This window comes from Schistocerca cancellata, chromosome 6, assembly GCF_023864275.1.
Source record: "Schistocerca cancellata isolate TAMUIC-IGC-003103 chromosome 6, iqSchCanc2.1, whole genome shotgun sequence".
Taxonomy (NCBI): domain Eukaryota; kingdom Metazoa; phylum Arthropoda; class Insecta; order Orthoptera; family Acrididae; genus Schistocerca; species Schistocerca cancellata.
In genome coordinates, this window is record NC_064631.1 from 317,384,891 (window position 1) to 317,407,862 (window position 22,972).

The 22,972-nt window shown below is 42.6% G+C and overlaps 1 protein-coding gene across 1 annotated transcript in view; it reads right to left on the reverse strand.

Annotated features, from left to right (window-relative positions):
- Nucleotides 1-281: 281 nt before the first annotated feature.
- Nucleotides 282-22,972, reverse strand: part of LOC126191481 (rho guanine nucleotide exchange factor 18) — a 640,188-nt gene continuing 617,497 nt past the window's right edge. The window contains exon 29 of the mRNA XM_049932364.1: nucleotides 282-1,620. Coding sequence (XP_049788321.1) covers nucleotides 1,138-1,620 — 483 coding nt within the window. The 3' untranslated portion in view covers nucleotides 282-1,137. The remainder of the gene's footprint in view (nucleotides 1,621-22,972) is intronic.

Consider the following 22,972-nt stretch of genomic DNA (forward strand, 5'->3'; position numbering starts at 1 on the left):
TGAGGTACTGTCACATAGTTATGAGATATTTGACCTGGTTATTACATTTTTTAGGACATTCAAATAAAGCACAAGCAACATCCTGAATGCAAAGTACTTGAATTCTTTTCTTGTAAAAAAAATTATCAATGAATAAATTTACATCACTTTGACCAGACCAGAATTATTCAAAATTTCCACATGCCAACAGTACATGTAAGCAAGACATTGCCACCCCCCCCCCCCCCCGCAAAAAAAGAAAAAAAACTAAATTTTTTAGAGTGTAATAAAAGATATTCTAGCAAGGTAAGTTTCATTTTTGTGCTTGCTCACTCAAAAACAGATGAAAAAAATATTAAAAGAGAAGCAGAACAGTTTATATATTGTGGGAGGAATTGATTTCCAATTGCAGAGAACAGCTGATGGCTATGTTTAACCACTAAACAAATGACTGTACATTACAAATATATTTAAATGCCTTACTTATGTTCTGCTTTGTGTGTAGTGGCTGACATATTATGTCCATATATACAATCGCAAAGACATTTCAACTGTATGAAACTTGATTATTTGAGTAGTATCAGGCTTTGAAAGTAAGTAGTGTCATCTGAAATTACTAATGTTTATTTACATGTTGCATTTTTATGTAACATAATTACTAACCACTTATTTCAAAGGGACATAAACATTATACATCTGCAAATGAGGCAATCCTTCCACAATACCCGAGTGCTTTGGTAACAAATGCACTGTCTGTCTTTTGGCTACACTACAGTGCATCTGGACAATGAACTGGCAAGTGAAACAATGACATCTAGTCTCTATAAAAATATAGAACCAAAGCTCTATAACTTTTAATATCTTGGAATGACAATCACGATCTTTTGCTAAGGTGGCCTTTCCTTGCTAGTATCTCTCAGGAACATTCAGATTTCCCTCAGATAATATACATGGTTTATTTCTACAGGTGTCAATTGCAGATTAGCTGATCCTTCAAGGAAATCACCAGCTTTTCCAGAGACTGCTTCTCTTTAGCATTATAGCTCAAGCATCACCGAGTGTAAACGGTAAACAACCACTAAAACAACCAACTGCTCGAAGAAGTGACTTCAACTTGTCCCAGACACGTGAATGATGTCACGTGTGTGTATCTCCTTGTCAGAAGTATATAACTTCTTCGTCGGCAGACCGTCGGCTTGACGCAGACTGTGGTGCAGACTCAGGACCGGGGCTTCCAACTCTGTTTACAGGGTGATTGTGAGTGCGATCCAGTCCTCCTGCAGATCTCCGAGACATCCCACTTTCGACAGGTGGCGGAGATGGTAGCTCACTCTGCATAGAAGCAGGACTACTGCCGGTGCGCACATGGCTATGCGGTGATGGCGCTGCAGTCTCATCTGCTGCCGCAGTTCTCGAGGGGGGACTGAAGCTGCCAGAGCCCAAGCGGCGATATCCTGAACCTCTCCTACCACTAGTGCTTTCTGTTGCAGAAGACGTTGGTGACTGCCCTTGGCTCAGTTTGTAAGGCAGAATTTGTTGCACAACGGAGGAACTGGAACTGCTGCTACTATTACTGTTGCCAGTGCCACTGCTGCTACCACCCAGCTTTGTGGCCAGTTTATATGGAAGTTGTTGCTTCACCTGAAATTATCACACCATTACACTGTTAGAATAACAATAACCTGTCAATTGATGTGTACATGGAAAGTAAAACAATGTACTGTACTAATGATATAGTATGATTAAATACAACTGTGAACCGACAAACTTTCAAGAAGTTGTTCAGAATAACTTCTGAGTACTTTGGTAAAAGGGACCAATTGTCTCTGGCAGCTAGTAAGACAAATAATGGAATTATTTAGTCTGTTACTGCAGTCACCCCTGCTTCTATGAAAATACCTTTGCAACAGTAAAGAAGCCTGTAATATGCAATAACCAAAATATACAAAACACAACACAAAGTAATGCGAAACAACACAAAGAAATGCAAAACCCTCAGATGAAACACATACACTTTTATCACCATATGTTCAATCTGTTCTGTCAGTGTACAGTACAGCATGTAACAAATGCAGAACTAACAGGTATTGTTCAAATTGTCGACTATGATGGTCACAACTTAGTGTACAGTGATGCACCATTGATTGTCTTACAAGCTAAATACTTCCACGAGTTTGGCATACTGCTTCCACAGCTGCAACAATACTAGTAACCATGTCCTTTCAAGTACTGACCAGAGTTTTTTAAACTAAGCTCTTCATGCACCCAGAGCTGGTCACTGAGCTGGTCATGGAAAAGGACACAAAGCAATGAATCTACTGTCATCCATCCAGTGGGACATCATCTAGGAACAACTTGGTTCAGTGTGACAGGAAGTATAAGGGGCTGTAAAATGAAAAATGAGCAACCCGCCACAATGAAATCATGGAATGGTTCCATTCAAAAGTAATTGCCAAATGTGTTAAGACATTTATCCCACTGGGAGACAAGACGATCAATTCCTGTTTCACACACACTTGGATGCTGATGGATCCACAACTGCACCCACTCTTGCACTTCCTCGTCTGGCTGAAACTGAACTCCTTGCATGTCTTTCTTCATGTGAAAATAACACAGTGAAATACCCGGAATGTATTGAGGACGTTGCAATGTTTCCCGACCAAATTGCTGAAGCATAGCATTTCTCCAACTGGCAGTGTGGGGCCGGGGCTTATCATGCAAGAAGGTCTCAGTCCACACCATTCCTGGACATTTTGACTTTCTGGTGTGTCACTCTTTGTGAAAAGTGTCTTTATAGCATTGTACATTGATTGTTGCTCCACACTCAAGGAAGTCAATGAGCAGAGGGGCCCTGCAGTGAAAGAAGAAGAGCATTATGACCTTACTGGAACTTTTGTGAACAGCTTTGGATTTCTTTGACTGGGCAGTTGCGAAATGTTTCTACTGTTGGCTTTGTCATTTGCCCTCAGGATTGAAATGGTGGCGCCACAAAATGCCATGATGACCACCACCTTTGACTGCAGGGGCCCTCCGTTCAGTGATTCCTTGAGTGTGAAACCACAATCAACGTACATCACTATGAAGACACAATGCAGTAACTGTTAACTCCCCCCCCCCCCCTCCCCCCCAACCCTCCACACTGCCAATCAGACACAGGCTATAATTCAACAATTTGGTTGGCCTGCAACAGCCTTGATCTTCCACCACGTGATTTTCACATCTTTGGCAACCTGAAGAATGGCAAGAATGGATGTCGGTTCCTGTCAGATGAGGAAGAGCAGGAGTGGACGCAGTTATGGATCTGTCAGCTGACAATCGTGTTCACCAAACAGGAATCGTCCATCTCGTCTCCCCGTGGGATACATGCCTAAATGCATGTGGTGATTACTTTTGAATGGAACCATCCTAAAGTCCCGTTTTGGCTGGTGGTTGGTTTTCGTTTGAAATAGGTAAGATAAGGTCCTTTTACAAAAATCATTTACAATACCCACACATGCACATCAAACAACTGTTAACAGGATTGACATACCACTGTGTGTGGATCTGTGTCATCCCACACATGGCTATTCCTACTGCTGAATGTGCCCTCTCTTGTAAACATAGCCTCATTTAAACAACATAAAAGCAGGAAAATTGGGGTTTTCTGTACACTGACAGGAAACAATTTGCAAACATCATTCGAAATGGGAAGTCTGCTGGTGGCAATGATTGCACCTTCTGTGAAGGATACGAGTGTAATTGTTGTTCACAAAAGTCTCTCAAAACAGAGGCTGTGCAAAGTGCCAACCACTACAGGAAGAATTCTCACTGATCACTTGTAACACATTCTTTTTAATACTGGTGTTCTAGCATATCTCAGCCAGTAACATGCAAGGATCCAGTTTATTGTAGGATCCTATGTACAGAACTAAAAGTACTGTGACATGATTGCCATCATTGCAGGAACAGCTCAGCAATAATGTCGCCATTCTGCTCTTCAATTGCTTTCAGTGAAGCCCTACATGAGCTGCATGTCACCAACTCTTCATCAGTAAACCTATCCATATTACTGCTGCGTATAATGCACAATGCAAAAGAGAGAGAGAGAGAGAGAGAGAGAGAGAGAGAGAGAGAGAGAGAGAGAGAGAGAACCAAAAAAGAAAGAAAGAAACCCCCTACACAGAACTGAGCATGACTGAATGCAAACTTGAGGGAAACAGAGTAAGGAGGGCATTACTGTTGGTCAACAGCAGGTAATGTGAGCAAATGGAAACAATAAACACAGTGCATACTGTCGACATTTGCATTGTTGTGCACTATTTCCAGTGCAGTACAGATAGGAAGCCACTGGATCAAGAAACTAAACAAATTGCAATAACTGTAATGAGGTGCCAGAGTCTGTGAGTCCCTTATCCCAAAATACTCAAAAAATATTTCCGAACAAACTCTTAAAGTTCGTTGGTGGAGTTCTGGTTCATGATATAGTTACCCTCCTCCCTGACAGACTGAAATTTTTTAAATAGAGGGCATAAAGATGTGCAAAAATAGGCAGGGAACATGTGAAAACTGACAAAAATTGGGACTGGGCCTGTTGTTGAATAATGGTGGGTAAGACCAACAAATGAGATATGTCTTGACAGGTAATATAATAGAAAACAAACAACTACAATAAATAAGGGACAAGTATAAAAACAGGATACAAACAAGTAAATAGCAGCAGGAACACACACTTATAAAAGGTACGAGGGTGGTTTGTGAAAAGTTCTCGCAACGAAATAGAAAAAAATTACTTACATCACTGAAAGTTTTTTTTATTTTTCAATGTAATCTCCTTGCAGATTAATGCACTTGGTCCAATGATGTTCCAGTGCTTTGATCCCATCTTGAAAATGAGTTTCCTCCAGGCCTGCAAAATAGGCTCAACTCCAGCTATCAATTCTTCGTTTGAAGTGAATCTTCGTCCACCAAGAAAAATTTTCAGTTTTGGGAAGAGATGGAAGTCTGACGGAGCCATATCAGGTGAATAAGGCAGGTGTGGCAACAATTCATATCTAAGTTCATGTAATTTTGCCATGGTGACAGCATATGTGTGCGGGCACACATTGCTCGATGGAAGATGACTTTCTTCCTTGCTAAACCTGGCCTTTTTTTCACATATCTTTTGTTGCAATTTGTATAGGAGGTTAGCATAATATTCTCCAGTAATTGTTTGCCCAGTGGGGAGATAATCTACAAACAGAATCCCCTTCGCATCCCAGAACACTGATACCATGATCTTCCTCGCCGAAGGAATTGTCTTTGCTTTCTCTGGTGGCAGAGATTCAGCATGTTTCCACTGCTTTGACTGTTGTTTTGTCTCTTGGGGTATAGTAGTGCACTTGTCTCACTTATGTGTCCTTCACCTGATAGTATAGTCTCACTCAAGGCAGCTAAATCTATATTTAACCTAGCTAGTTCATGGCTGATAAGAGCGGTTCTTCTCTCTGGCCTGTCACTATTCACATCCAGGAGGGTCCTGACATTCCACGTTCCTATGGTCATTATTATTTCATTCTTCTTTGTAGGGAGCTCATTGTGCTCATGTGTGAGCCATCTAGATGCTTGTAAAACAATAAACTGGTAGCCAAAATCATAGGAATTCTTTTTATTCCATGATTACCGGTTTTGGCAACATCAAAGCCATCATCATTGGATCTTAGGACACATACAGGTTGCAACATCAAGGCAAACAATGGTGATATTAATGGTTGCCTATAACACACAAGCCTTACAAAATTGTCATGAATAGTGCATAGGCATCCAAGAGAGATGACATTATAAATGTTAAGTGTCTCCATCACATACAAGCACAAGCTCCGATGAAGGGGGCTTTAGTTCTGCCGAAACTGGTAATCCTGGAATAAAAAGAATTCCTGCGATCTTGGCTACCACTTTATTGTTTTATTTCATTCTTCTTTGGTTTTTATCCGCAGTATAAGGAGTTACTTTCTGGGTGTGGATTCCCAGCCTGGTTCCAGTGTGACACTTTCAGAGACTGTGCTTCCTGAACCTCAATGCAGGTTTAGCCCTTCAAGAGGGACGATTGTCATGATTTTCTGTGCACGACAACTGCAGGAGAAGTGCAGAGAACCACAATATCCTTTACTATTAGCTTTTTATGACCTAGAAAAGGCCTTTGATACAGTTCCCAGAGAAGCCATGTGGATGGTCTTAACATGTTTCGGCTGCCCTGAACATTTTGTTGACTTGATTAAAGCTCTCCATGATGACATGAGTGGGCAGGTCATCTGCCAGAATGAAACATCTAATGAATTTCCAATAAGGAGTGGGCTCAAACAAGGATGTGTTCTTGCACCAACATTATTTGCCTTGTACCTGTCAGCTATGCTTTATGAGACATCAGTGAACAACGCTGGGGTAGAACCAAAGTACAGGTTTGATGGAGGATTATTTAATTGTTTCAACAAGGCATACAAACGATTTGGTCTTTCCATCAATATTCAAAAGACAAAGGTGCTAGCACAAGCTCCTGGCTCTTCCCTTCCTGATTTCAGCATATCCATTTCTGATACAGCCTTGGAACAAGTAGACAATTTCCTGTATCTAGGAAGCATATTGTCATCTAATTGCTCATCTGAAAAAGACGTGGAGAACAGAATACGTGCTGCTCATGTAGCGTTTGGTCGTCTCAGAACACGTGTCTTCCTGAATAAAGACCTAACACAATACACCAAATTGATGGTGTATAAAGCTGTTGTCATCTCAACACTGCTCTATGGTTGCGAAACCTGAACATTGTATCACCATGATCTGAAGACACTAGAACGCTTCAACCAACAGAAGCTAAGATACATCATGAACACGAAATGGGATGACATTATATCGAATACCACCGTTCTTGAGAAAGCGAAAATGAATTGTTTAGCTCTCATTATTGGGCACCAACTAAGACGGGTTGGGCATGTCCAGAGGATGAGAGATGACAGACTTCCACATCAAATGCTGTACAGTGAAGTGAGCACAGGTAAAAGGCCGCGAGGTGCCCCTCTTAAATGCTATAAGGATCAGTATAAGAAACTGGTCCACCTTAGAAGAAGATCACAGTCTCTGGTGCTCAACTACCTCAAATGCTCTTCAGAACTTTGAGTGGGAACATCGAAGACTGGAGAATGACAAACACCAGAGACGTTAACTCCTCCAGGCCCACCCACGTCCTCCACCTTCCAACATTTATAATTTCTGTGGTCGCTTGTTCCATGCCAGGATTAGACTACTAAGCCATCAAAGACATTTTCACACCTGAACTATGACACAGGAAATCTCATGAAAGAAATGAAAACTCTAATACTAGTATCACCCGCCGCCGCCACCGATGATAGTAGTGCAACCAAGTTTCACCTGTGGTCACATAAACTGGCTCAAAAAATCTTATTCGTTTCTCCTAAAATGGGCCAAAAACTATTCTGATATGTCCATTCTCATGCATTTTTGATCCACTGTCAAGAGTCGCAGCACCCATCTTGCCGATAATTTTTCATTTCTAATTCTTAAGTTCAAATGTCATATACCCTTTCAGATGACATCTGGCAAGTGTGAGCAATTTCACGCGCTTTCAATCTGTGATCCTTCATGACGATTTTGTGCACTTTTGCAATTATTTCTGGAGTAGTGACACATCTTGGCCGACAACTGCACAGATCATCATCTAAGCTCTCCTGACCAAATTTAAATTCATTCGTCCACTTGGCAACAGTTGAATATGAAGGAGCAGAGTCTCCCAGTGTATTCTTGAAATAGGCATGAATGTCCTTTGATTTCATACCTTTCTTTATGAAGTACTTAGCCACTGCTTGAATATCTATTTTTTCCATCTTCGCAAATCACTAAGCGGGAACAACTACAGAGCCATATCACCACAACAGCTCTCTTCCAAGAGCACTGACATGGCACATATTTACAGGTAACAGTCCAATGAATATCATGTGAACGAATCAGTGCACTCGGGCTGACCTCTCGTGGTGATTTCACCAAACCACCCTCATATTATAGTTTGAAAACTTTCAGAGCCAGTGGCTCCTCCTCCTGGCAGAAGGGTTGAAGTAGGATGGAAGAGGGATGAAGGAAAAGGACTGAACCTCTTCCATCCCCTTCAACCCTTCTGCCACGAGAAGGAGCCACCTGCTCTGAAAGCTTGCAAACTGTACCTTTTTTGTGTGTGTTCTCCTGTTGCTGCTTGGTGAGTAGATTTTTTAACTATCCAATTATATTATATTTTCAAAAATTGATTATTTTTGTTGATAAAAAAGTGAATTGGCAATAAATAACAAACGATTCAAATGAACATATGATTTCTTATTTTCATATCACAATAGAATATTACAATCATTATTACTAAAACACACTCACTTTTCAATTTCTTTTGCTTCAATATGAACAGAAACACAAAATTTCGATTATATTTTAATAGAAAAATAGTATGAAATACAGATATGTAGTAAGTCATTGCATTTTACTTTTAATGACAAGAAGGTGAAAACAGAAGACCAGGTTTAAATGTTTGAATTCGAGGTGGAAAAAGATGGTCCACAGCAAATCTTTATTGTATTACTACAAACCAAGCTCCTGTTACCAATTTGCTAGAACCTTTATAACTTATTTTCACCTAACAGGACTGAAATAATATTCTTCCCTGAAACAATAACTCTGACATGTTCAAATCTGCAATATTTTTGCCGTGCTGGCAACTTGCTATTTTTTTATGTACTCTTGTATATCTGGTGAATCACTTTGTCCTGCTGCTCTCAGAAGTACGCAGTTTAAGTTTAGGCACAGAAGTTTCAAAACCAGGACAAACATTTTGGTATGTCACCACATCCACAAATCAGATTTGGTCTTGCACCATGGATTCATCAACTCATATTTTATCATATGTTGCTATATTTAATAATCATTTCTTAAATAAGACAAAGTATAGACACAAACAAGGGGAAAAATTGCAGCAGTATATTGAGAAAGTAACTCTCAGTCTCGTCTGAAATACGTAATACATCATTACCTCAAGGCATTTTTCCAGAGAGATTGAAATAAGCCATTGTTAAACCCATCTTTAAGAAAGGTGACAAGAGGGATGTGAATAACTACTGACCTGTATCATTACTGACAATTTTCCAACATTTTTGAGAAGGTGATGTATTTCAGAAAAGTATCTCACCTAAGCAACAACAATATTCTCAGCAAATCGCAGTTTGGGTTTCAGAAGAATTGCTCTATTGAGACTGCCATTTACATGTTCGCTCACCAAATTTTACAAGAATTAAATAATAAAATAGTGCTGGTTGGTATTTTCTGTGAACTACATAAAACACCTGCCTGTGTGAATCACAGTAGTCTACAGAAATTGAAGTTTTATGGTACTGATGGTACAATCAACAAATGGATGATATCATATCAAATCAAAAGAGTGCTGAACGTTGTACTTAGTGATTCAACCAATATAGTCTGGGGACACAATCCTGACTAAGGAAAAATCACAAATGGGGGCTCCCCAAGGCTCAATATTAGGCCCACTATCGTTCCTCATATATGTAAATGATCTTCCGTCTAATATACAATAAGCGGAAATAGTTCTTTTTGCAGAACCAGACCATGCATACATACAGAAACAGAAGAAATGGTAAACAATATTCTCCACTAGTTTTCTGCGAATGGTCTCATCCCAATCTTAAAAAGACAATAAATTCAGTTCTGCACATCTTGGGGTACTACAGCAATAATAAATGTAACAAAGTGACGAAACAATAAATAGGGTGGAAACTTCAAAATTTGTAGGTGTCCATACTGATAAGAATCTGAAGTAGAAAAAGCACATTTTGGAACTCCTAATGCAACTTAAATCCGCTACATTTGCACTTAGAATCACTAAATATCTTGAGGAAAAACAAATCAGTAAGTTGACATATTTTGCATATCTTTATTCAATAAGGTCATATGGAATAATTTTTGGGGGTAACTCATCTTTAAGAAAGGAAGTCTTCATAGCTCTAAAACAAGATGTAAGAATAATATGTGGTACTCATCCACGATCATCTTGTAGCACCTGTTTAGCAAGTTGGGCATTCTGATTACTGGTTCACAGTATATTTATTCCCTCATGAAGTTCATTGCAAATAATCCACTACTGTTCAAAAGGAACAATGATGTACATCATAATTACAATACCAGAAGGAAAAAATGACATTCATTACTCCACAGTAAGGTTGTCTTTAGCACAAAAACGGAGGCACCATGGTGCAACTAAAATTTTTGATCACTTATCCAGTGATATAAAATGTCTGGCAGACAGGAAAGCAAAATTTGAAAACAAACTGAAAAAGTTTGTTCTCAGCAATTCCTTCAATAGAATATACACTATATTGTAATCTGTAATGTGTAAAAGGTGTTGGGTAAGAATTACCAACTCAATCGGTACATATTAAAAACTAAAAAATTATGATTTGTCATGTAAAATGATCCATGGAACATGAAACAAACTAATGAATTAACTACATGTACACTGGAATCAAAGATCAGTGATGTAATCTATTTTCTGTCATGATTTACTAACAATTTAACAAGCTCCGTAACTTAACTGTTTCACAGCAATGATTACACACAGAATGATTACACATTAGTGTAGCAAGACTTCTGATCCCATGTCAATAGGACTTCATAATACTATGTAGTGTAACTGGGTGCTAGTCAATAGGATTCAGAAAGGTGAGGTAATCTACATCTACATCTACATTTATACTCCGCAAGCCACCCAACGGTGTGTGGCGGAAGGCACCTTATGTGCCACTGTCATTACCTCCCTTTCCTGTTCCAGTCGCGTATGGTTCGCGGGAAGAACGACTGTCTGAAAGCCTCTGTGCGCGCTCTAATCTCTCTAATTTTACATTCGTGATCTTCTCGGGAGGTATAAGTAGGGGGAAGCAATATATTCGATACCTCATCCAGAAACGCACCCTCTCGAAACCTGGCGAGCAAGCTACACCGCGATGCAGAGCACCTCTCTTGCAGAGTCTGCCACTTGAGTTTGTTAAACATCTCCGTAACGCTATCACGGTTACCAAATAACCCTGTGACGAAACGCGCCGCTCTTCTTTGGATCTTCTCTATCTCTTCCGTCAACCCGATCTGGTGCGGATCCCACACTGATGAGCAATACTCAAGTATAGGTCGAACGAGTGTTTTGTAAGCCACCTCCTTTGTTGATGGACTACATTTTCTAAGGACTCTCCCAATGAATCTCAACCTGGTACCCGCCTTACCAACAATTAATTTTATATGATCATTCCACTTCAAATCGTTCCGCACGCATACTCCCAGATATTTTACAGAAGTAACTGCTACCAGTGTTTGTTCTGCTATCATATAATCATACAATAAAGGATCCTTCTTTCTATGTATTCTCAATACATTACATTTGTCTATGTTAAGGGTCAGTTGCCACTCCCTGCACCAAGTGCCTATCCGCTGCAGATCTTCCTGCATTTCGCTACAATTTTCTAATGCTGCAACTTCTCTGTATACTACAGCATCATCCATGAAAAGCCGCATGGAACTTCCGACACTATCTACTAGGTCATTTATATATATTGTGAAAAGCAATGGTCCCATAACACTCCCCTGTGGCACGCCAGAGGTTACTTTAACGTCTGTAGACGTCTCTCCGTTGATAACAACATGCTGTGTTCTGTTTGCTAAAAACTCTTCAATCCAGCCACACAGCTGGTCTGATATTCCGTAGGCTCTTACTTTGTTTATCAGGCGACAGTGCGGAACTGTATCGAACGCCTTCCGGAAGTCAAGAAAAATAGCATCTACCTGGGAGCCTGTATCTAATATTTTCTGGGTCTCATGAACAAATAGAGCGAGTTGGGTCTCACACGATCGCTGTTTCCGGAATCCATGTTGATTCCTACATAGTAGATTCTGAGTTTCCAAAAACGACATGATACTCGAGCAAAAAACATGTTCTAAAATTCTACAACAGATCGACGTCAGAGATATAGGTCTATAGTTTTGCGCATCTGCTCGACGACCCTTCTTGAAGACTGGGACTACCTGTGCTCTTTTCGAATCATTTGGAACCTTCCGTTCCTCTAGAGACTTGCGGTACACGGCTGTTAGAAGGGGGGCAAGTTCTTTCGCGTACTCTGTGTAGAATCGAATTGGTATCCCGTCAGGTCCAGTGGACTTTCCTCTGTTGAGTGATTCCAGTTGCTTTTCTATTCCTTGGACACTTATTTCGATGTCAGCCATTTTTTCGTTTGTGCGAGGATTTAGAGAAGGAACTGCAGTGCGGTCTTCCTCTGTGAAACAGCTTTGGAAAAAGGTGTTTAGTATTTCAGCTTTACGTGTGTCATCCTCTGTTTCAATGCCATCATCATCCAGGAGTGTCTGGATATGCTGTTTCGAGCCACTTACTGATTTAACGTAAGACCAGAACTTCCTAGGATTTTCTGTCAAGTCGATACCTAGTATTTTACTTTCGAATTCACTAAACGCTTCACGCATAGCCCTCCTTACGCTAACTTTGACATCGTTTAGCTTCTGTTTGTCTGAGAGGTTTTGGCTGCGTTTAAATTTGGAGTGAAGCTCTCTTTGCTTTCGCAGTAATTTCCTAACTTTGTTGTTGTACCACTGTGGGTTTTTCCCGTCCCTCACAGTTTTACTCGGCACGTACCTGTCTAAAACGCATTTTACGATTGCCTTGAACTTTTTCCATAAACACTCAACATTGTCAGTGTCGGAACAGAAATTTTCGTTTTGATCTGTTAGGTAGCCTGAAATCTGCCTTCTATTACTCTTGCTAAACAGATAAACCTTCCTCCCTTTTTTTATATTCCTATTAACTTCCATATTCAGGGATGCTGCAACGGCCTTATGATCACCGATTCCCTGTTCTGCGCTTACAGAGTCGGGAATGAGATTTATGGCCAGTGCATCATCTCTTGGGATTAAGTTGGCCTGACTTGGCCTATCATGTCGTGGAGTTTAGCAATAAGTTGGAGTCTGTGCCCACAGATTGTAGTGTTTTGAGAATTTCTGCGCAAATTCTATAAACACTTGACTTTCTACCGTCTTGAACACACGATATTTTAGATGTTAAGAGTGGGATGCTAGAATGCTACCTACTGCGCCTCACATGTTTGTGTGTGCAGGTGTCAAATCAGTCGCGAGCAGCAGGTAGACGCGGTGGAAAAATGGCACCGACAAGTACTTGTCAGGTGATCCATGGAAGTTCTAGCGAAAGTATATGGAAGAACCGTGGAACTTCTAGGTTATTCTGTGCTAATCATATCAGTGACCATTGTTATGAATAACAAAAACAATTGAGATTCTGAAGTAAAAAAAAAAAGACACACACACACACACACACACACACACACACACACACACACACACACACACACACACACACACACACACACACAAACCTCACATCTTGAGCTTGCTGGAGGCAAGAGGTATTTTATGATTTGTTTGTAATAGAGTTATGGTTGTTAAGCCAACTCTTTCCTAAATGTACTTAAATCTGTTTCTAATGTGAGACGATATTAGTGACTTACAAGAAATCTAATGTGAGAAGTGTGAATTTTGTTCTTTATGAAGCTCAAATATACTGATAGTCATTGAAAAGTATTCTTCGAGTACCTACTTACTTCGCAAGTAGTGAGAGAGTCTTTAAGGTTCCTGTAACTAGCGTCATTCTTCGGAGATGAAGTTTATAGAGATACCAGAAGCCAGCTATCCAGAGAAGAAGATCAAGTGTGTACACCAAGTGAGTCGACTTGTATAAGAGAAGTGGGAAGTTTGCACATACACTTCACACGCTCTTAGTCGTCAAAACGTTAGAAGATGGTCAGTCAAAGAAAACTGTTTTCCTGTTTCAATAGGCATTGTCTGAAGTAAAAAAATCTCCATGTGAAGTAAAACACTGGACTGCAGAATTTATATGACAGCAATAGATCATCTGAGATTGGACATTTTTGTCAGGCGAGACTTTCTTGTAATACTTACATACTACGATCTGTTTCAGTTGCTGACTATCCTATCAGTAAGAAAGAATACAATCACAACATCAAATCTCATGCACCTCTTCACTTACAAAGAGCAACTTAAACATGGTAAAAATATGTAAAACAATTCATTAGTCTCCAATAATAAGGCAGTGTGGTTCCATCTGTGGCAACCAATAAACTGCCTGCCCAGGACACACCAGCTTATTGTACTGATGTTATGTTATTACTTTTTGATGAATTTCATGGTACTGGAATGTCACAATCCTCAGAAACTCTGCAAATGGAGCCTTCTAATGTATGCCCTTTCACCTCAAGTTCTGGTACCTGTAAGTAATTTTGATTTACTTGGAATTACATAACATGACTTTTTGTAAACTTAAGGGTTCAGCTGTTGTCTGTGAACCAGTTTTACAACTGTCCCATTATTCTCCTGACCATGCGTGGTATAGATTTGTTTAGATCATTTCTCAATATACTTGCATCAAGATCACATATTAGTGTTTGAAGACTTCTCCAATGTCTGGGTAAACCACTTATGTAATCTAGGAACAGCCAAGAAAAGTTACTTGTTGGTTGGTTGGTTTACGGATTAAAGGGAACAAACTACAAGGTAATCAGTTCCTCCTACATGGAACAGGCAAGTGTACAAAACTACACACCAAGGAAAGGCCTTGTGCACAAGGGGAAAGGAAAAAAGGTGGGCGAGGTGCACTGTCCAGGTAGCAGCCAGAGGCCCTCAAAGGAAGAAACTGTGATGGGGAACGTACAGCCCCACCACTTATAAGAGGTACTGCATCCAACAATACACAGCAAATACTAGCGACATGGACAGGGTGAGAGAAATGCAGGAAAATAGAAGAACACCAAGTCAGACAGAACACACAAGAAAGGGAAGAAGAGCAAAAGAATGGCTAGGCGAGAGCTCGGGCAGACCACTGCAAGTCTAAACAGCCATTGTCCAGTCGGGGCGGAGGAGGCAACAAGGAGTCTTGCCTAAACAGACCGACAAGGCTGAGGCGCCCTTCCTCTAAGAGAGTGATAAAAACCCCCCTTCACAAATAAACTGTAAAACCAGTTCAGCTGGACAGCTAGGTTAGGACAGACCAAGAAGACTGCCATCAAATGGGCACCACAATGGCACTGGGGTGAATTCTTGCAATGGAGGAGATGACTATGAGTTGGCCAAGTTGGCCGATGCGGAGCCAACAATGAATGATGGAGACGAAAGGCCTGCATGTAGGACCTCCACAAATTTGTGGTCTCCTTCATCACCCATAGTTTTTTTGGCCATTCCATATTCCAAAACCTTAGAACTTGATGGTGTAATATCAATTGAAGATCCGATGCCGGAATACCAAACTCAAGAGGCGGCTTGCCGATAGCATATTTAGCCAGCCTGTGTTCATTCCCCAGTATCCTAAAGTGACCTGGGGTCTGGACAATGACCATCGAGTGTCCACATTGTTTGAGGGCTAAAGGGGAATCCTGGATAGCCAGGACCAAAGGATGGTGAGTTTAACACTGGTTAAGAGCTTGTGCTGCCCAAGGAGTTGCTACAGATGAGGAACGACTCACTGGTGCAGGAGCAGATATGCTCAAGAGCAATGCGGAAGTCTACCAAATCCGCAGTGAAAATACTGTAGTCATCCAGCAACAAAAAGGGTTTCATTACATCCCACGTGAGCGTAAGAAAAACCAGTGTGACCGGTAACCATTGGATCTCTATATCTGGCAAGAGGGGGCAGTAGTTCAGGTGCTCCAAGGAGCAGCGGATGCGAACGCATAAGCGATCAAGTGTTGTTGGCGCAGAATCCACAACAGTGGAATCTTCCTATGTTAGGATACTGATCGTGGGGCTGGTCTGAAAGGTGCCAGTTGCCAGTCATACCCCACAATAGTGTATCGAGTCCAGCCAAGTCATAAGTGAGACTCTCATAATCTAGACGGGACGGGACAAATGCTTCATAGAGCCATAGTAGGTTAGAGTGATCCACGCACCAGTTGGTATCGCTGAGGCATCGAAGAGCATTGAGGTATTATCAACATATTTGCTTTAGCTGATGAAGACGGGGGAGCCATGTCAACCAAGCACCAGACTGTGGCTACGAAGGCTTTCCCGGTGTAGTAATTGATAATATTCTTCTCGGGTATGCAGCCGGATCATAACGTTATGATCCGGCTGCATACCTGAGAAGAATATTATCAAGCACCAGACTAGTCCCAAAACATGATGAGAGTCCGCCCTGTTGACGGACTGGCCATCAAAGTACAGATCAAGATGGGAATACACTGTACAGTGACACAGAAATGCATAATGCAGGTCTTGCTAGCCGAAAATTGGAAACCTTGAGTAAGAGCCCAAGAAAGCACTCTTTGTATTGTTCCCTGCAGTCTGTGTTCAGCAACGCTCATCACGGATGAACAAAAATAAATGCAAAAGTCATTACCATACAAAGAGGGGGACACTGTAGGTCCTACAGACACCAACATACTGTTGACACCCATTAAGAAGAGAGGGGCACTCAAAACAGAACTCTGCGAAACCCCATTATCTTGCAGATGTAAGGTGCTATGGGACGCACCAATCTGCACCTGGAAAGTGCGACATGTAAGAAAGTTCTGGATAAAAACTGAGAATGGGCCACAAAGGCCCCAATCATGTAAGGCGATAAGGATGTGATGATGTGATGTGGTATCACAAGCTTTATGCAGATCAAAGAATACTGAAATAAGGTGGAGTTGCTGGGCAAAAGCCGTTCGATAGCAGACTCCAGGTGGACTAAATTACCTATAGCTGAATGCACTTGGCGAAAACCACACTGAGTCAAAGCCAAATGTCCCAGGATACAAGGAGCCAATACAGCCCTCGACTCACAATACATGTTTAAGTACTAGGTCTACAACTTTGCTTCCGCCATTTTTTCTCAATGTTCGGGGCTTTATTGTGGAAAAACTTACAAAAAAATTATGATTCATAGTACTGCCCATCACTGGCCACTATATTCTCCCATCTTCTGGATAGCATATGAATCCCATGGCGGAAGAACTGGGCGTCTTTTGTGGGGATCCATGAATCGATTCAATTTTGCACTTGTTCATATGATCAGAAGTGCTAGTCAGACAGACTGTATGCTACTGATCGAAAAAGCTGGTAGTCAAAGAGAGCAATGTATCGAAAATTCGGTGAGAGGGATAGGACTTCTCATTTCATCGTTTCCATGTATATTTTGACGTGTTTTGCGACATGGGGTCAAGCACTGATGTGCTGCAAAATTATCTTTACGTGTCTATTACTGTATTCTGGCCGTTTGTGTTTCAGTGCTGGGCTCGAACGCATCAATTGCTTTCGATAATGATGTCCGACTGTTTCCGTCTGTTTCAGTAGCTACGAAAACGTTCTGTCTTCCCCTGCCATGCCGGTCTTCGACATCAAAGGCACTGTTCTTAAGGCTTTGAAAACATTCTCTGCACGTTCTTCCACTAATAGTTCCCTCACTATTGGTCTTACCCAGCATTTTAAGAGCCACAGCCACAGATTTCTTCTGTTAAAGCCGAAAATTAAAACTTCCCGCAAATGGCGAGAAATGGGAATGTAAGTTGACGTACTTAATAGAGAATAACCTTATGATGCAATCACAAATCGACTAATATTTTTAAGGCATTATGTTGACAGATGCCTAAGCTTAGAGTATTACACCTATGGCCAACCACCTTTTCCCCACTTGCCGCTACTGCCATCTATTGCAAAACGGCACAAGCAATGTTGTAGACCTAATAACTAACTTGCAGAGGGTACTGGTTAAACTGATTGGACGACAGCTATCCATCTAAGAGGCGGGTTATCAGATTTGAAAACTGCAATAGGGACAGCCTTGCTTCAAATGCGATTGAAAAGGGGAAGTATATGATGCTGGCTAACCACTGAAAAATGTGGAGACATTTGGTTGTGCAACCGGCCAAGTCTAGGAGCTGTGTTGTGGCAGAGAGCAAGGGCATTAGTGAATTCCTACTTGCTAAATGGGACATTATAAGGCTCCAGGTGATGGAGAACAAAATATAAATGGAGTTGCTTCTGATGGTGTTTAAAGAAGATGGAACATGAGTGGACAGTGGACTGATGATGAGGCCTAGGGAAATGCCGAGCAAAATGCTCAGTGATGAGAGTCCGAGCTGGTAAGGATAACACCATTCAGGGGAATTCCTGAGATGCCTGTAGGCAGGCAGCCATAAAAGCACCGGATCTTTGCCTGTAACTGTGACGAGGGAGTGTGCAGGCCTATAGCAGTGACTTATCTGTTTCTAGCCTTTGATTAGATAACTAGCCTCAGCATTAAGCTGTTTAAAGGCTAGGAGTGGTCAAGAGAAGTGATTTGTAGCATTGGAGTGCACAATGGCAGTCTTTAATAGCTGCAGCAATTTTGGAGGTCCACCAAGAGACCAAGGTCTGTCAGGGAGATCCCGGGGAGGAGGGAATTGCTGAAGAACTGCTGAAAGGATGACGTCAATCAAACTCTGTGCAGAATCACTAATGCCATTGTGTGGTGGAGTGGTTGGGATGGCAGTCAAGAAAAAGGCAACCCAATTCGCATTAGTAAAAGCCCATCTGGAATGGCGTCCAGCTAAGTGATGCTGATCGAAAGGTAAGACAATCAGAAGAAGATTGCTGTCACAAAATCATCATGAACTCTCCACCGAATGGAGGGGAGGAATATAAGACAACAAATGGAAAGATCAATGCCCGAGAAAGTGCTGTGTGTCACACTAAACTGTGTAGGAGCACCAGTGTTGAGAAAGCAGAGATCAATCCCTGCCAGCAGGTCTTCAACAATTCTGCCCCAGTCAGTAGTCACAGTACCACTCCTCAGACAGTTATGGGCATTAAAATCCCCAAGGTGAAGGAAGGGAGGAGGGAGCTGGCGAAGGATGGCAAGAAGAGCAGGAAGCATATGAGGTTGGTCAGGAGGGGGGAATAAAGATTGCATTTTGTTACTGCAGAGTCTAAATGGGTACAAACGGCCACCGCATCCAGTGCGGTTTGAAGAGAAACCTAGGAACCAACAATGTCCATGCAGACCAATGTACAAACATCACTGTAAGCTCACAGAGAACTGATCCAGTTCTGGCAGAAGGCTCAGAAACCATGAAGAGTCGGCAAATTAGTATCCATGAAATGAGATTCCTGTAATATAGCATAAGCTTCAGAGTAGAGAGAACGAAGAGACTGCAATTCCGGGTGATGACAGTAACCATTACAGTTCCATTGAAGGAGAATAGTACAAGAGCCAAGATGGATGCTAAATGGGCCACAATTGATCACTGTCACTGATAAGGATGGAATGATGTAAGATCGGACCTTGATTGAGAGGGAGGGGCAACATCACCAGAGATACTGAGGGGGCCTTGTCCCGAGACTTTCACACCTTCTTCTTCTTCTTCTCCTCCTCAGAAGGGTGAGAGGAAGTGAGGTCAGATAGAGAGCAAGATGACAGGAAGGAAAGTTCCTAGAGAGAGTTCCATCCCCAGCAGGTGCTACAGAAGAGGCTTTCTTCTCCAGCCAAGGAGAAGGAGTGGCTCCGTGAAGGATGGGAACAGCAATCGCCAGGGATGCGGAAAGGGAAGGGAGGTCAGAATGGAAATAAGGAAGGAGGATGAGGAAAGGACACAACAGAAACAAAGGTAGATGTGGAGACAATCAAATTTCTGTTGGGCTTTTGATTAGAATAGGGGGTCAAGAATTTTGAATTCTTGAATTTTATAGATTGGGCAATCCAACGAGCAAGGAAAATGTGGGCTCGCACAGGTCACACTTGTGGGCAGTGGGGTGCAAGGACTGCTCACACAGAGATTGTGGTCGCAGTCGCCGAAAATACGAGTTGCCTCACTTTGTTAAGACACATGACCGAAGCTAAAACACCAGAAACAGTGCATGGAAGGTGGGATATAGGGCTCCATTTTGCAATGGTAAACCATAACTTTGCCTTTTTCCAGAAGGGAACCCCCTCAACACCCATTATGAAAGTGTCAGTATCAACAAGATTGTCCTTAGGACCTCTCTGGACTTGCCAAATGAAAGGAATGCTGCTCCATTCCAGATTAGTCCTGACTTCCTCATCAGACTGTTGATGGATGACCCTGTGGAAAATAATACCCTGGGACAAACTTAAGGACTGGTGAGGAGTAATGTTCATGGGGACATCTCTTAAGCACTCACAAATACAAAGAGAAGCCAACTGACTGGCAGAAGAGGCTTCTATCAGCAGGAGATGAGATCACAACTTACTAAGAGAGTCAACTTTACCAAACTTATCTTCATTGCGTTCTACAAGAAAAAGGGTGGTTTGGTAGCAGAAAAAGTTTCCTTGTCTATCATGGAAAAAAAACAAATAACGGGGAAAGAGCTTCGCAACAAGCCAGCAGGCCTAGCCCTCCTCCTAGGGAGTGGCCAGGGACAAGGTCAAGGAAGCAAAAGTAGGAGCACAGAGAGAACCATTTCTATCTGAAGAGATGATCACAGAAGAGCGGACAAAATGTGGAGTTTACCACCCTTCATGTGGAGAGCATCCGCCCTGGTAGAATCCGCTCTGATCAGGGGCTCACCCAGCTACAGCAAGGGCTGCCTGGCACAGTGGTCATTATCGGGAGTCCAAAAATATAAGCAAGCACTCCTAGACACACACAAGATGATGACAGCTCAGGTGCCAGCAGTGTGATCCCTGTTTTGTCAGGGGGTTCAGCCAAATGGGTATGTAACAGCCCCACCACATGGACTAGCGACTGTGCCGGTGACCTAGTGGGAGGAGGTGGGGGGACTCATGTTGGAGACACTTACTACTTCATCATGACGAGGCGGCTGGGAGGAAGTCGACCAGGCTGTTGGGAGAGGTTTGACTTCTCTGAGTTTGTTCCCGTGAAGGGAGCACCAAGGGTCGTGCCAAAGTGACACGATATGCCGACAGAGAAAAGTACGAATATCTTGCACGGGAACAGAGTAAGAGGCGGGCCGACCGAGATGGACAGCGGCCTTGGCTGCAGCATCAGCAGAGTCATTTCCAGGCACACCAACATGGCCAGAAACCCACATGAACATCATTTGGGCTCCCCCAACCGGGAACAAATGGAGGCAGTCCTGGATCCATTGAATGATGGGGTGGACTGGATCTGGATCATCCAGATCCTGAAGGGCACTGAGGGAGTCAGAGCATATCACACAGCAAATGAGCTGGTGCCTCCGGATGTAGTGAACAGACTGATAGAGGGTAAAAAACTCTGTGGTGAAAATTGTACACTGGTCGAGAAGCCGGTATTGAAACTTATCATCCCCAACAACAAAAGCACAGCCAACACCGTGGGCAGAGCTTGGAACCATCAGTGTACAAAAACATGCTGTAAGTTGGCAAAGTTTGAGAAATTTGCAGAGACAGGTCAGCTCAGGAGTCGAATCATTCGGGAACGAGCTGAGGTCAAAATGAACACAAACCTGTGCCTGAAGCCAAGGTGATGAAAGGCTCTCACCAATTTGGAAAGTGGCAAGAAGTGTGAACTGCAGCTGCTGAAGCAGGTGACAAAAGAGGACGCCGGGAGGCCGCAGAGAAGAAACATACATCTCATATTCGCGGTCAAGAATGTCATCAAAAAAAGGGTCAAAGGTTGCGTGGCCCGGCATAGAAGAAAGCCGACATGCATACCTACTGAGTAGGGTGTTGCGCCAGTATGACAGTGGTAGTTCACCTGCTTCTGCTTAGAGACTCTCAACTGGGCTAGTACGGAAGGCACCAGTCATGAGACGGATCCCCAAATGGTGTATCGGCTCAAATGGCTCTGTGCACTATGGGACTTAACAGCTGAGGCCATCAGTCCCCTAGAACTCAGAACTACTTAAACGTAACTAACCTAAGGACATCCCACACATCCATGCCCGAGGCAGGATTCAAACCTGCGACCGTAGCGGTCACGTGGTTCCAGACTGAAGCGCCTAGAACTGCTCGGCCACACCGGCTGGCAAATAGTGTATTGTATTTAGACGGCGTAAGATAGACGGCCATGCAGATGAGTAGACAATGCATCCATAATCCAACCTGGAGCGGACAAGAGATCGATAGAGGCGGAGGAGGGCAGTCCGGTCAGCTTCCCAAGAGGTACCACTCAATATACGAAGGGCACTGAGGGGTCGGGTGCAGCGTGCAGCCAGGTAGGAAACCGTTTGTGACACTTCATGAATGGAGAAGGTCCAGACAATGCTGAAGACAGCGTTGCACAAAAGACACGTCTGCTGGGAACTGCAATAAATAGCGAAGTCATCAACGAAAAGAGAGCAGGAAATGCCAGCTGGAAAGCAGTCCATAATTGGGATGATGGCTATGGTGAAGAACCCTGAGGCACCCCATTCTACTGTGAAAAGGTGTGATATGGAGGAACCTACACGTACCCGGAAAACTCGGTCTGTTAAAATTTCCTGGATGAAAGTGGGAAGACGACCGCGAAGGCCCCATGTGTGCATAGTATGTAGAACGCCTGTCTGCCAACAGCTATCATAGACTTTCTCCAAATCAAAGAATACGGATACTGTTTGTCGCTTCTGCAGAAAATTATTCATCACAAACATCGACAGGGTGACAAAATGATCAACCACTGAGCAGCACTTTCGGAACCCACACTGAACATTAGTGAGAAGATGGTGTGACTCCAGCCACCACACTGATCGACCATTGATCATGCGTTCCATCACCTTACAAACGCTAATGGTAAGGGAAATTGGACAACAGCTGGAAGGAAGAGATTTATCTTTACCAGGCTTAGGTAGGGGAACAATAACAGCTTCACACCAAAGCATGGGGAATACTCCGTTAGTCCAAATATGGTTGTAGGTATCGAGGAGAAAGCGTTTTCCCACAGGAGGAAGATTCTGCAGCATGAGGACCTCTATTGTATTGGGCCAAGGAGCAGAAGAC